Source organism: Zonotrichia leucophrys, chromosome Z, assembly GCF_028769735.1.
Source record: "Zonotrichia leucophrys gambelii isolate GWCS_2022_RI chromosome Z, RI_Zleu_2.0, whole genome shotgun sequence".
In the NCBI taxonomy this organism is placed as follows: domain Eukaryota; kingdom Metazoa; phylum Chordata; class Aves; order Passeriformes; family Passerellidae; genus Zonotrichia; species Zonotrichia leucophrys.
The window spans coordinates 64326444-64341233 of record NC_088200.1 but is presented as its reverse complement, the minus strand read 5'-3'; the positions used below and the strand labels follow the sequence as shown (position 1 = coordinate 64341233).

Sequence of the window (14790 nt, the reverse complement as noted above, 5' to 3'; positions counted from 1 at the left end):
GCCTGGCCAGGCTAACAGACCAAAGAGACACAACATAGCTGTTCGCCGCAAGAGTCTGGTCATTTAGACATCTTGGATCCCACCTTCAACTAGCTCACAATTTTTATTTGGAGTTACAAGACATAAAATAAAGTACAGTCACAAAGTACAGCTACATTTGCAGGCCTAGTACATGGTGCAAAGTGTCTAATGCTGCAGTTTGATAATTCCATTGATCTGACTTGAAGATTTTCCTCAGTAAAGCATGAGAGAAACCTTGTGAGCTGCACCCCAGTAGGAGATGATGTGCCAGTAAGTGACTGAGCTCTTCAGCTAGTAAGTGTCTCCTGGAGTTAGATGTCACATAAAATGATTGCTCGATTTTCTTATACCTGTCTTTTGGGTAATAGCAGAGTGCTTCGGCGTTTGTACATAGAGCAAAGGTTTTATGGTTAAAGTCCAAACACCTTTTCTCCAAGACAAGTTTTTAATAGGATACTTGAGAAATACATATACGAGTTCATTTCTTCAGGTGTATGATTTCCAGCAAAAATAGTGCATAAAGTCCTGCAGTCTCCTTATGCAGAATCACAACTGAGAATGTAAATACAGTTCCTTTGCTGTGTGGATTTCAGTGTTCTCTTTTTGAGTTTTCAGTGACAGTTAACGGCTGTATGTGCTCAGACCCTTGTGCCATTTCTGTTAATAGGGCATAAGCAAAAGCACAAGTTGGAGAGACATAAATATTGTTCCTAATGGTGTTCAGTCAGTCAAGTAATCAACTCCTGTAGACGTTTCGGGCATCAAAAAGTAGGTTGAAGAACAATTCCAAATTAAAAGCTGTAAACACTTTTGAATAGGAGCAAATAAAAAGTATAACTATATAAACTATAATAAACAGCAGCAGTTGTAAACTGCAGTAGGTAGATCCAGCCTGATCCCTTACTTTAACAGAGGGAGGTATAAAATGTCCTTTTACTAGCAGTGTTTAACTAATGACCTCATCAACTTTGTGGCAAAGGAATCAAAGTACTGAAGTGTCAGGGATTAACGGCAGTGGCATAACTATTTTTCCCCCGGATTTAAATACCAGGGAAAATACCTCCAAGCACAGGTGTACAAATAAACAGAGAAATATAGCTGCTGGAAATTAGTTTCTGTCAGATCCTGTGAATATCAGAATAAGACAAAAAATACTTGAAAACTTACCATCATGCTGCATTTCAGAACCCATAATTGTGATTCTTACATTTTATTCTTGAGAGATGTTCTATTCCTTTGGGCAGTGCTTCCAGCAGCTGCCAAAAGATCGTGAATTCTGCCAGTGAAATAAATGACAGGGTATTTCATACTAATTCAAACTCTCTTTAACCTACAGCAGTTTTAATGGTGCTGTGTGAGACTTCTGAGGTGTACTGAAAAATGTGCTACTTGTCCATCTAATCATTGGAGAGTACCAACTAAGAGCTGACATTGAACAAAGGCAAATTTTGTTAAGAAATAAGGCTCATTCTTAATTGTGAATTTGAAAAAGTTACCTAGGGAAGTGATATGCTTGTACATTACCTGCATTTGGCCCAGAAGAGTGGACATGGCTGCTGAGATCAGCACAAGAGTTGTGTTTAAGAGATTTGGGATAGTCTTAGGTTCTCTCAGACCTTAAAAAAAATTGAAATTATTGCAGTTTTCTCTCTCTCATACACACACCAACAATAATTTACAAAATACTGTTAAAGCAGGGTCTGCTTTCAGTATGCCAGGAGAGGTTCTGGAGTGATGGCTGAAAATGTACCTATTCAGTACATTGATTTGTGTTTATTTCCAGTTTGCTAGATTCCAGCTCCATTTAAAACTGGGAAAGTATTCCCTACTGCAGAGAAGTCAGAAATTCATTCAGCCTCTCAAGCTATATTTACTTTATTAATGGCACTTCTTTTTGTCATGCCTGTACTTTCATGTACAGGTCAGGGAGAGGGAAGAGAATGCAGGTGTGCTAAAAATCCCTTAAGATAACTGTCTCTAAGGGAAACTGCAAGCTGCCAATGTTGTGAGCACCTTTGAGCCTCAGAGCTACAGCAGCCCACACCCCCAGTCTGCTTACTTCCAGATCCATATCATAAGGCAGACCTGAAGAGCTGAACCCTTTTTAAGAAAGAATAGATGGATTTTCTTCAAATACTGTTCTATGGTGTATAGTGAATTCTGTTGCCAGAATTCATGACTAATAACAGCTTTTATAACTAATAACAGATTAATTACAACTAATAACAGACTAATAACAGATTTCATTAACAGCTGAAGTGGAAGGAAGACGGCTGGTGTGGTATCTACTTGTTCTGGTGCCAGTATATAGATTGGATAGACTGAGGAGCGTGAGCACCGTCTATTGTTTTAGCACGGTCTGTTTTGTCCCATTCACTGTTTCTGTGTGTCATTCTGAGTGCTAATGGTTACAGCAGCCCTAATTGTTCCTGCAGAGTGCACTGGCTTTCAAGAAACAGCACTGTTAATGGGCAGGCTGCCTGTAAGCAATCTCCAGCAACAATCTTCTGTGTGCTTGAAATAGCTGTGTGTCTTGTTTTGCTTTTCAGTAGAGCTTTTACATGTATTTTTTCAAACCAACGTGTGAGTAACGGAGGCAGGGGCAGAGCGCACTCCCCGACAGAGGGAGAGATGCTTTCCGCCCGGCAGCAATAGCCACTTCTCCTATTTCCCCCGCTGGGATGCCGGAGCGCCAGACGCCCGCCGGCCCGACCTTCCCCGCTTTGCCCGGGCTCCGGCGGAGCAGCAGCAGCGGGCGGTGGAGGAGCCTCTGCAGCCGCCTCCGGCTGCTCCCGCCCGCCAGGGTCGGTGGCCGCGCTCCCGGGGACGGGGACGGGCAGCTGTCCGCGGGCCCGCCCGCCGGGGCGGTGGTGAGCTCCCGCCGTGCCTCCCGGCGCATAAAGGCAGGCGGCGGGGGCCGGCCCGGGGCAGCGGCTGGAGGCGGCACGGGAGCGACCGGCAATGATGGAACAGCCGGTGCAGACGGAGACCTGGAAGGCGCGGAGCCTGGAGGAGCTGATCCGTATCCTCCATCAGATATTCGCCGAGGATAAAGTCAGCGTGGACGAGGTCCAGGCGCTGATGGAGTCGTACGAGAGCAACCCTGAGGAGTGGCAGCAGTACGCCAAGTTCGACCAGTACAGGTACAGAACACCCCGGAGCAGGGAGCCCCCGGCCACGCAAGCGGCAGCGGCGGCGAGGCAGAGCGGCGGACGGGGACCGGGATCAGCAGCGACGCCGGGCGAGCCCCTCCCGCCTCCGCCTGGAGCCGGCCGACAGCTCCTCCGGCGGCGCCGAGGGGCCGCGGGGCAGAGGCCGCGGGGCGGGGGTCGCGGCGAGACCGGGGGCGGGGAGCGGGCGGAGCGGCCGCGGCCAATGGCGGCCCCGCGGCTCCGGCGGGCGGCGGCCCCGCACCCGGCCCCCGACCGCTCCCGCTCCGGGCAGGGGGCCGCGATGGCCCGGGGAGACACAGCCGCGTGCCGCAGACCCCGAAATAAGCGATAAACCACAAGGTGGGGAGAAGGAGCCCGGGAGAAACGCGGGGGGCGCGCAGAGGGACCCGCACTCACGGCGCACTCGGGGTCTGTGGCCGAGCCGGTGCCTTCTGCGCGCCCTGCCGTGTCGGCGGGCCGGGAGCTGCCCCGGGCTCCGGCGCAGGGCAGAGCGAGGCTTTCTGCTGCTGCTCACCGGCTGGAAGGAAAATACCTGTTGGGGTTCTAACTCCTCTTGCTCTGCCAGCGACTGATTCATCTCTGCCGCTGTTGGCTTCGCTGTTTTAAATTTCAAGATAAATACATTTTATTCGAGTGTTTTCTTTAAAAAACGAACATAGAAACAAAACCCCTCAAACACCTCAAACTTCAAAACTTCTTTTTAACCTGTGGCATTGTGACAGCATCATTCTAGCTTGACTTTTTTAGCCTCCTTCCACCTCTCTGTGACTATCTTCCATTTGGAACAAATAATGACATTTGTAACAGAACATAGGAAACTAAGAATCAGGAAAACAAAGTATGTTAACATTGGTTGTGGCAACCTTTTATTTATATATTTATTTATTATTTGTTATTTATAAATTTATTTTTGTCCAGCCAGACCTGTACAGAAATAACAGTGCTTGAGAAGTCTTCTCAAATGCCAGCATTGATTAGTTGTTTTCTGACATCATAGGAGAAATAAGTCTGCGTAATATATGTACACATTGTGGATACAGTGAGAGGCAGTGTATAGATATAGATGTTTCCTTTGAAAGCAGTTCTTTATGAGCATCCTTTCTTGAGTAAAATAGAGTGGACTTATGGGGATACTAATTTGAAAGTATTCAATTGACATCAATGCATTTTCTGTGTGCCCTTGCTTGCATTTTTCAGGTGAGACTGAGGCATACCGTGGTAGGCATAAATATTTTCTTTACTTGGTGAAGTGCAAATACTCATGACTGCTGCTAAAATTAAATCTGAAGGTCTCCCACTGAGCTACTTGTACCATAGCATCAGACCCAGATCAGAAGGGTCACTCTATGGGAAGCTGGAGCAAAATCCAAATCCCTTCTCTAATGAACTTTTCAATTGAACAAGGTGGTCAGCCATTCAGGGGAAACTTAAAGGAGAGTAAAAGGAAACAAACACAAGATGTTGTTTGAAAAGAAATTTTGCTCTAATAAACTTTGTTTAGAAGTAGATGCTGGCAAAACGTCCCTCAGAGGTGCTTTATCCACACAAAAATGCTACAATACAAGACATGGAACTTTCAGGAACAGAGTGGGAGGACCATGAGCAGGAAGTCTGGCATCTTCATCCTTTGTTATTTTGGCTTTGTACAAATGAGTTCTGTGTAAGAGAAGGAAAGCCAAGAATATCAGAAAAGGAGCTGCAGAAGAATGTAACTATGTATTTTTCTTGTTTCATTGCAGTCCTCTGTTTCTAATTATAAGCCAGCTGCTGAAGTGACTTCATTCAATAACCATTTTGATTTGATCCTGTGTACCACTCTAGTCTGACTCACAGTTCCCAAACTCCAATCATCTATGTAATTCAAAAGAAATAGTATTCAAAATATTAGATATTCCTTTTCCCTCCCAGAAAAATATCTCTTACCAAAAAATGCCAAACTTATAAATGCAATTTCATTTTTTCTAAGTAAAACTTACATTTCAAGAAAACAGAAGAAAAATAGTTTTTGTATGTCACAACCTTCTTCCATAAACATGTTTGTATAATTTTCTATTTTATAGACATATTAGTACAGTTAAGAGCAAACATTTTGTATTTCAGGTACACAAGAAATCTTGTGGACAGTGGAAATGGAAAGTTCAACTTGATGATCTTGTGCTGGGGTGAAGGTCATGGCAGGTTTGTATTTAAAAACTATGATTTTAGCAAACATATAAATTCCCCACATCTTTTGTATCTTTGTCATTCAAAATAGAGGAAAAATAAATAAGTCCTATGGGATCTATCAGAAGGTGTCTGGAAAGTAAGCAGTGTATTAGTATAGCAGTCCTGAATATCTGCTGTAACTTTTGCAAGTTTGTAGTCCATGGCCATTTGTAAAGCACTCTTTCAAAAATGCTTTGTTTTTCTACAAAAGCTAAGCTTCTCTACTGGTTTTAGTCCCAGAGATATGACCCTGCCCAACCTGTCCCATACAACAGACCCATATAACACCCGACTTCAGAAGCAGGACTAGGTGCAGTTTAAATAGTCTTCATTCTTTCAGGGTGTTTAAATCTGCCTTGTGGCAAGATGAGAAAAGTAGATTTTGATTAGGACTACCGATGGGGAGGAGGGAGCCCCTTTCCAGAACTGTTTGGCTTTCTCTAGGTTTGTGCATCTCATCTCTTCCCTCAAAATGGATCATAATGCTGATGTGGCCTCCCAAGTCAGGTGCATAGACTGTACACTTGGTTGTGTTGTCCTACACTATGTCAGGGCAGGATCTGTCTCTTGGAAGGTCTTTCACTAAGTGTGGGCTGAAGCAAAAAATGCAATAGCAAATATGCAGGTTTTGGACTGAATATTCTCAAATCTAAATAGAAAAGCTAAGGAGATGTTGGAACAGTATTTTGGGTGGTTTTTTTTGTTGTTTGTTGCAATTGATCATGTACGGCATTCTTTAGAGGATGCCATAATATGAAACTCAGAGCAATACAGAAACTGAGCTCACCACCTCTACTCCTCCTAGGCTATTCCCACACAGCCTGTAATTTATGTTAAACTGTGTTCAAGTTGGATGGGCATTTGTTACAGCTAGACTGAGACAAGCTAGTTTTGCTTCCTGCAAGAAGAAGGTCAGATTTTCTCATTATTTGGAAGGACCATGACAAAGTAGCATTTGTGAAGTGTTCTGTGCCTGAAGCAAGCCCTGCTCTCTCAGCATCTCACTTTGCAAGAAATCCTAATTTTTGCTGAATAGAAACAGTAATGTACAAGTACCAGGTTTTTGATTGAAACTTATTAGCGCTGTACTTCAGAGGGTCAAATTCCCTCTTCTCTTTTGCCCCAATGAGTGGAGAGCTCTCCCTTTGTCCTAATCCTGTTTATTTGTATAACAGTTACTCCTGCACTAAAAGAAAAATAAACTAAATTAACTATACTAAACTAAATATCTAACCCATATGTAATCTCTAAATGTGGCAAATAAAATATGCTTCAGAGCAAGAAGAGAGATCAAGAAAGCAAACAAATCTTACCAGATTCTATTGAGTTTTAACATGAAAATGCCAGTGAAATTAACAGCTTAGTATCGCTGGTTGTATTTAGCACTCTCAGAGTGAGAAGTATGGCATTTTTTTTCAATGATGCATGTGAATCCCAGCAGTAAAGGAGCTATAGAAATTAAGCAGCATTAGCTCATTTCTTCATATTTTGGAAGTGAGCATGGTGGATTTGCAGAGATCAGGTATACTTGCAAGTTTATATCAGCCTTTTCCTGGGATCATGGTAGAAGCATTGTTTTGTTTCTTGGCCCAGAAGAGTTTTTGCATTCTGGAGAAATTTTCAGCCCTACTCCTTTCTCCAGACTTTCTTTGTGGTTCTCCATATTGAAGTCATAGGCTGACCAATATCTGACTTTTCTCCAAATCCTGCTGTATATGAACTTAGTTCAATATATTTCCATAGCAGCAGTGTAAGTAGACATCCCTTAATGCACGTCCCTTGTGGAATGGAATTTCATTCTAAGGTTTTGTCCTCATACAGTATGCTATGTTGTCTGTCTTACACTGAAATTAAATATGCGTATCACACTGAGTTTGGTTATTCTTTTTACATATATAGCAGTATCCATGATCACACTGACTCACACTGCTTTATGAAGATCCTCCAGGGAAATCTAAAGGAGACTCTGTTTGAATGGCCTGAGAAAAAAGGAAATGGTGAAATGACTAAGAAGTCAGAACGAGTTTTGAGGGAAAATCAGTGTGCCTACATTAATGGTAAGATATTAAGCTTGTTTTGACAATTATCTGTCCATGAGTCTTATTCCTAACAGAATTTTGTCTCCTACATTTAACAGTATAATACCTATGACTCTATGCACAGTTTAAGAATGTGACTCTTTAGACTCTGCACAAGCCTGTATTTAGATTCAGTAAAATAAACAACCGCATCAAAAATGTGCTTTTCACTCACTCTTAAAACATTGTAGCAATTGCTTGTAGCAATAATAATAATAGTATACTGGGTCTCTCCTCTAGTCCAAACAGCCTTTAGTATTGTGCCCCTGATGATTATGTGTAATTGCTTATAAATATAAACTTTTATAGCATTTTTTTAAGAAATAAGAGAAGCAAAGTTTAGATAGCTTGATCACCTTGCCTTTTTTTTTTTTTTTTTTTTTTTTTTTGGTTCTCAAAGAAGTAATCCTTTTACTCAGTCATGGAAAATTTATGGTGAAAATGTAGAAACTGTCTATGAAATAAATTGACCAGCCAGGAACAGAAACCTGTGACAGTGCTACTTCTTGTTCAAATCAACAAAAGGCAGTAGTGCTGAAGTGCAGTGTGAGCAAAACTGAAATTCTCAATCTACAAAAAAAAAAAAAAAACACAATGTTGCGAATGACTTAAGATTCCATTAGTAAGGCTTTTTAAGTACCTAAATGCATGCCATCATCACATGTACCTGTAACTATTACCACCTCCTGCTTTGCTGGAGACCATCCTGGAGTTGCCATCTGGGTGTAATGTGTGGTGGTGCTGTGAAAGACCCTGCACATTGTGCTGGACCACTTTGAGTTCAACAGAACAAAGGTGAAGCAGCAGAAAAGCAGGTCATCTGCTTTACATGTCATGGGTAAAACACCTAGAGGGACTGGCCTTGGGAGCTTCCCAGCTAGAAGGAGACTCAGGTTGGGTTAGGAACTTAGCCAGGGTGAGGGCACTGAGGAGAAAGACTGGTGTTCTGCAGCCCTCTGTTGAAGCTTTGCTGTGCTAAATGAAAACACTGAATTGATAGGGCAGGAAATGGCTTGACACATCTGCTGATGCTCCTGTGCCAGGGACATGGGTTCTCCACCTCAGTCAGGTTTCCCTACATATGCAGTCCTTTCCAATGCAAGCAACTGCAGACTGTGTGCATCTTACCCAAAGCTTCCTCAGTTGTTTAAAACAAATTTGGTATCCAGTTCTCTGAGGCTGTTTGGATCTCTGCCATGTTTCATAACAGATGTTTTGGTTTAAAAGGAACATGTTAAACAAGCAGAAGGAAAACACTGACAGTGTGCTGATTGCCATAATTACATTGATAGCAAGTGCCTTCATGATTCTACTGTGTGCTTCTTGGTTGCTCTTGTACATAAGGGTCAGAAACAACTAAACCCTGTTTATTTGAGTTCTCCGTTAGATGAGCAAATATTTAGGACTTTCCCCCAACTGCTACATCCTCTATTTAGACAAAGTATGTTAACAACACTTTGGGCTTCCAATCAGACTTAAGAGTGTGCTCACGACTCTCAGGGTACCATGGCTATGTTGCACAATACGCGTCCAGGTATTATATAACAAATTCAAGTTCAAAGGCCTGAGCTGTTTTTACAGCAGGATCATAAATTCATTATTTTATGTTTTTAGAGCAGAGTCATAAATTAAATTCAAGGTCTGTTTTAAGTAACTCAAAACCTCCATTTTAGTATAGAATGGACATGGCTTGTTTCACGGATGTGATTCTTCATATGTGACATTTTTCTGTAACAGCTTGATTATGCTTACTATTCAGTCATGATTGGAAGTGTGTCAGTCACTATTGATTAGTTGCTTTATAGGAAAGCGAAAACAAATGAAAAATGTGTTCTCCAAACCAATAAACTAGAGGGATTCATTAGGAAACAGATGCCTGCAGTAGAAGATACCATATGTCTGCCCATAAGTCCACGCCCCAAATACACATAGCTGACTTTCAATGTGACTGATATCCTTGTTACTTGTAAAGAAGTACAAAAGCTTTTGCCCCCTTCCTGCTTCTGAAGCATGTAGAGCAACAGGTCTCCTAGGAAAATAAATGAGCTTGAAATCCTTTGGGAATGAGAGCTAGAAAAATATTTACAGTATGGTCTTCCTTAATTTTTTGGGATTTCTGTTGGCCTTTATCCTGTGGCAGATAATCTAGAAATTACATGAACTGTGGAAGGCAATAACACATTTTGAATTACCAGTGTATTTAGAAATCTGTGCTAGAGAACACCAGTCAAATTCCCTGTACTGAGTTACTTGTTGCCCGTAAAAGTGTGGCCATGCCGATTTGCTCATGAGTTACAGTTTAAAAAGTATTTTTTCTAGGCAATTGAGATCTCATTGGATCTTCCTGCTAACACACCTTCTTTTTGCCATTTTGTGCCTCTGCTGGTGTAGACTCCATTGGCCTGCACCGTGTGGAGAACATAAGCCACACAGAGCCTGCTGTCAGCCTGCATTTGTACAGCCCACCCTTCAACACCTGCAACACCTTTGATCAGAGGACTGGGCACAAGCACAAAGTCACAATGACCTTCTACAGCCAGTTTGGAGAAAGGACTGTCTGTGTAAGTACAAGATGAGGGGCTCCTCACCCAGCCATGGGCTCTGGCGCTGTGGGGATGGGCACAGGGGGCTGCCCTGCGGCCTGCACAGGCTGCGGTGACATGCAGGAGGGTCAGGTCAGCACCTCTGCTCTTCCTGGGCCATCCCCTCTTGGATCAGATAAAACCTGTTTTCAAGTACTCCTGGATTGGTCAAGCTGCAGTTCCCTTATGTGGAGTTCCCTGTTTTGTTGCCTTCCTCTCCTTCTGAGCAGAGAGCATTAGTGAGACATCTGCTACTAGTTAAGCACCTTCAGGCCGCAAATTATGGTAAATACAACCAAGCCCATGGAAAGTGTGAAGTAGTGACATTGTTTTGGCCAGCATTAGTCAGGTGTGATGTTTCCTGCCTGAGCTGTCCTGCCAAAAGGGATCACATTTCAAGAGGTTTTAAACCTTGTAGCTTACTGTAAATGCTTCTTTAATCAATTCAATTCTTCATAATCACAATATTCACAGAGTAAGACATACTCTGAGAGAAAGAGTAGGCCAGTTGTCTGTTGTCTGCATTCTTGGGCAATGGGTGATTTTATTTGGATAGGAAAGAAATCTTAAGACCATTTTTGGAGCAACCAAGCTGGAACATGTGGGAGAGGTTAACAGGCTTTCAGCACTATTCCACGCATTGGGAAAAATAACTACTTACCTGTGGAGAAAAGACCGATTCTGGATTTTCAGCCACAGATGTTCAAACACTGTTTAGTTTTGTTTGATACTGAACACTTTCATTTTCCTTGAAGCCAGAAATTCAGTGCTCAGGAGTTCCCTAGAGTGAGTCCTTAGTCAGATCGATTTAAAGTTTTTTATAGTTGTCAAGTACGATGTAAATTATTTCTCTGAAGCCTTCCACATTACCAAACAGCTGAAACAGAAATTTTAGCCTTCCCAAGTTTGAAAAGTTCTTGAGAAATAAATTTGAATTTATAGTTCAGATTTTAAAGGGTAATTAATGTGGAAGAATTCTGAACAAAATTAATGCAAGGGTTCAGTGTTTGTTTTCTTTCTTTTTCTTTTAAGTCTTTATTGAATATTTAGTACCTAAGATAGTACGTGAGACTAGGTATTTTGGCTTGGAGTGTTTCCCTGCCCTGATCTGTAACCATCTGGCTGTGTTTTCACCATTTATGGGGCAGTGAATCTGGCTTACAGGAAAGAGCTAAATCTTAATCATCGGGTCTCTTTCATGAATTCCTCTAAATGGAATTCCATTAAACAAGAAGGTGGTAGAAAGTCTGGACCATTCAGCTGCCTAAAATGACTTCATGCTACAAAAACCTTCTGGTCTCAGTGACTTGGTTTCTGGAGAACAGACTGGAAAAGCAAACTTTCTTCTGCTTACCAGATCACAGAAGGACCCACGGAGGCAGAGATCTATAAATTATAAATATCAAGAGAGTAATGTAATTTGTTTGTCTTTTGTGAGTGAGAAGATTGGCTGAACAAAAGCACATTCAGTTTTTCCTCTTTGTCTAAATTATTTTAGATAAAATTTTAATTTTATCTAAAATTACTGTCTTAATTTTGTGGATTAAAGACATATGTAAATACCTTGTGATTTCTGGCCTCTGGCCATGATGAATTCTTGATTAACTAACTCTCCAGGAAACATACAGTAAGTTATATGGGCTTAATAAAAAAAAATAGTATGTGTGTCAAAGGACTTGCCCATTGGAGTAACTGCATAGTTTAAGTACAAAACATGAGAATACTGATAGGAAAGTCCACTGACAGAAATGTGATTTTGTGTTGGGTGTCACAGCACACCAGTTTCTTCTACCAGGAATTTTGCAGGGGGAGGCAGTATCTGTTTGCAGCCTGTCTTCCAAGCTGGACATTCCAGCAGTTTCTGTCAAAATGAAGTAGAGCAGGCTATCGGGGAGACAAGATAGTCTGAAGTAGGAAGCAGTCCTCAGCAGTCCCTTCTGCCACGAGCTTTTTCGTGGTCACCCAGAGCCAATAGACAGGGTGACTTTTTCAGGCACATACTGCCTTCTACAAAACTCTGTCAAGGAGCACTGAAAACATACACTCCAGGTATTTTTAGGAGCTACTCTGAGAACAAAGGTACACAACGAGACCATGAAATAGGCAGTGACAGTTTCTTTCCTTAAAGCAACAACTTCTCCTCTTTCCTTTTAGGCTACAGGAGTGCCGCAGGAGAACAACTGAGAAGCATCAGCGCGCGTTTGCGTAAGACCTGCTGAATGTTTAACCAGGGACAGAAGACTTGCATGGCTAAGGCTGACAGCCAGATCCATTTCATTACTTGTACATCGGAGTACTCTAGGGCAGCCTCCAGACCACACACAGTTTCCTCGAGCAAATGCCAATTATGGGACACTAAGCTAACTAGTGCCATAACCTGCTTCAGAGGTTAGATGCCTTTTCTTAGGCTCCTGTTAGAATTAAGTAGCTGGTTGTCTAATTATAGCGCCTTTTAAGCTCCACCTTGGTTATCACGCTGAGAATATCAGAAATAGGGTTTTTAAACATCATCTGATTCTTCTCAATAAACCTATGGGGATGTATGCTTTCAATGTAATTAGTAACTATATAAACTTCTAAGCTTCCAGTCACTTGTACCTATGGGTAGTACAGTAGATACAACTAACAGCAGTGCCTTTTTTTTTTTTTTAATTAAGTCTTTTAGGTTTAATGCTTTAGGCCATCTTGATAGTTTTGTGCATTTTTTTACCTTTTTTTTTTTTACAATTTAATTTGTCAGATCCTTTAATTTGTCAGTTTTAAATAGGAACAGAGAAATGCTTCATGCATGATGATTTTCAAAACTGATTCCATAGAGATTTGACGTTTAAGAAGACTAATAATACTTAATTCAGCTAATGTCCAGTTTCCAAAGTATTCTGTGTAGCTAATGAAGAAGAAAACTGAAATAAAACTGGATTTCTGCACTGATTTCAGAGTTTTAAACTTTTTTTTCACTGTAACTAAAATACTCATCACACTTTACCAAAATCCACATTCCTCATGAATTTTTTTTCCAAGTAATACACTGTTAAAAAATACTTAAAAGCTGGCAGTGTGTCAAACATGCAAAGAATCCTGACTCAAATTAAGTTGGGGGGAGTTCTGTCGCTGAGTGTGCTGATGTTTAATTTTATCCTCCAGATTTAGTCACAGGGAAAGAACCTTCTTGAAAAGAGTTAACTGTAATTAAACACATAAAAATCAGTAAAGATGAGTGACGGAGATTATCTATCTCATTCATTTAATGCAGTTAATAACATATTCTCAAGTAGGGAATGTGTTCTCCTAGTCTCGTAGGTGACTGCTGGTTAGTCAGACAGCAGTTTAAATTTTATCAGTATTGGGTTGAGTCACATAGTTCCCTCTATATTAACAAGCCCAGGAAACATTTACTTTATGAGATCCCATTTCCAGAGAGGCTGTGTCAAATTTTTAGAAAATATTTGAGCAGTGTGAGTGTTTTTGAATGAATCCGTGCCTTGTTGTGAAAGTGTGACGGCACGAGAGATGAGCTGAGGCTGGCAGTCTGGCGGTCCTGCTCATGCAGGGTCATCTACAGCAGATTACTCAGCACTATGCCTAGTTGGATTTTGAGTATCTACAAGGACCAAGGCACTACAGCCTCTCTGGGCTTTTGGTGTTTTATCACCTTTTCAGTAAAAAAGGCTTATGTTTACACAAAATGTCTTGTATTTCAGTTTGCACCCAGTGCTTTTTGTTCTCATCCTTCCTGCAGAAAATAAGCAGTTTCACTTAACTAACTTCAATTACGGCGTATTAATTGGGCTTTTGCTTACTAGGTAGAATTAAAGAACAAACTTTACAGCTTGTAGGCCACGTGTTCAGTCAGGCCGGGGGGAATGGAAGATCAGGGAGACAGCCAAGAAGGCAGAGTAGATGAGAGCAGCTAGCTGTTCTAGGATGCACACACACAGAGCCCCAGATAGTACTCCAGCTAGTCACTCATATGCCTACCGAGTGGAACAGTGGAAATACAGGCAGAAGTGATAACAACAATCTACACAAGTTGTCCCAGTACAGTTTAGCCACAGTATGCATGATATCGTGCATTGCATAGCATAATACAGGAATTAAGGTGTTTCAGAAGAAGGTAGCTACTGGGGAGTTGTGTCCTCTGTACCTCAACATACATGAGGTAGCCTGCCCAACATAAAGAGTACAAATACAGGAAACCTCAAGAGAAATGTTTAATTGAGTCCAGAGCCCTTAGAACACATACCACAGCCGCTACATTTGCTACTTCCTAAGCATCAGCTTAAGCATCAGGTGCTCTGAACAGCACAAGCATAAAGCTACTACCTGCTAAAAGCAATATTCAGTCAACAAATATCAAGTAATATAATGAGAAGCATAATCACCTTTTCACTCACACAAATATGCTTGTATAATTTGTGCTGGTTTAAAACACAGGAACCAGTTGTAGCAAAATAGTATTTGCACACTATTATAGCTGAACAGCCAGCATATTAAATCTTCTAGGATATGAATGTACCTTAGGTTTGGAATAGTGTTAAGTGGCCATCTGATGAGGTAGCAATATGCTGCAGGCTAACAATTAGATTTCATTGGGCAATGAACAGATGCTTAGCATTTCATATGCTTTTACCTGAAAGGTGTTATTGACCAGTGTCACTGTAAATTGAAGAGCTACCTGCGTTACTGCTAAGATCTTTATGTGGTGAGAGATACTGCCTCAAATCATCCAGG

At 41.6% G+C, this 14790-nt stretch overlaps 1 protein-coding gene across 2 annotated transcripts; it reads left to right on the top strand.

The window, feature by feature from the left end:
- The first annotated feature begins 2900 nt into the window (after positions 1-2900).
- CDO1 (cysteine dioxygenase type 1) lies at positions 2901-13286 on the top strand. Of its 2 annotated transcripts, none has more exons than XM_064736459.1 (5): positions 2901-3164; positions 5295-5372; positions 7299-7456; positions 9869-10038; positions 12214-13286. In XM_064736459.1, the coding sequence occupies exons 1-5, from the start codon at positions 2983-2985 to the stop codon at positions 12241-12243; spliced, it is 618 nt and encodes a 205-aa protein (XP_064592529.1). In that variant the 5' UTR covers positions 2901-2982; the 3' UTR covers positions 12244-13286. The 2 variants fall into 2 exon arrangements, with proteins under 2 accessions (XP_064592529.1, XP_064592531.1); XM_064736461.1 differs by having other exon boundaries at positions 2912-3164; positions 9869-10042; positions 12214-12418.
- Positions 13287-14790: the final 1504 nt, after the last annotated feature.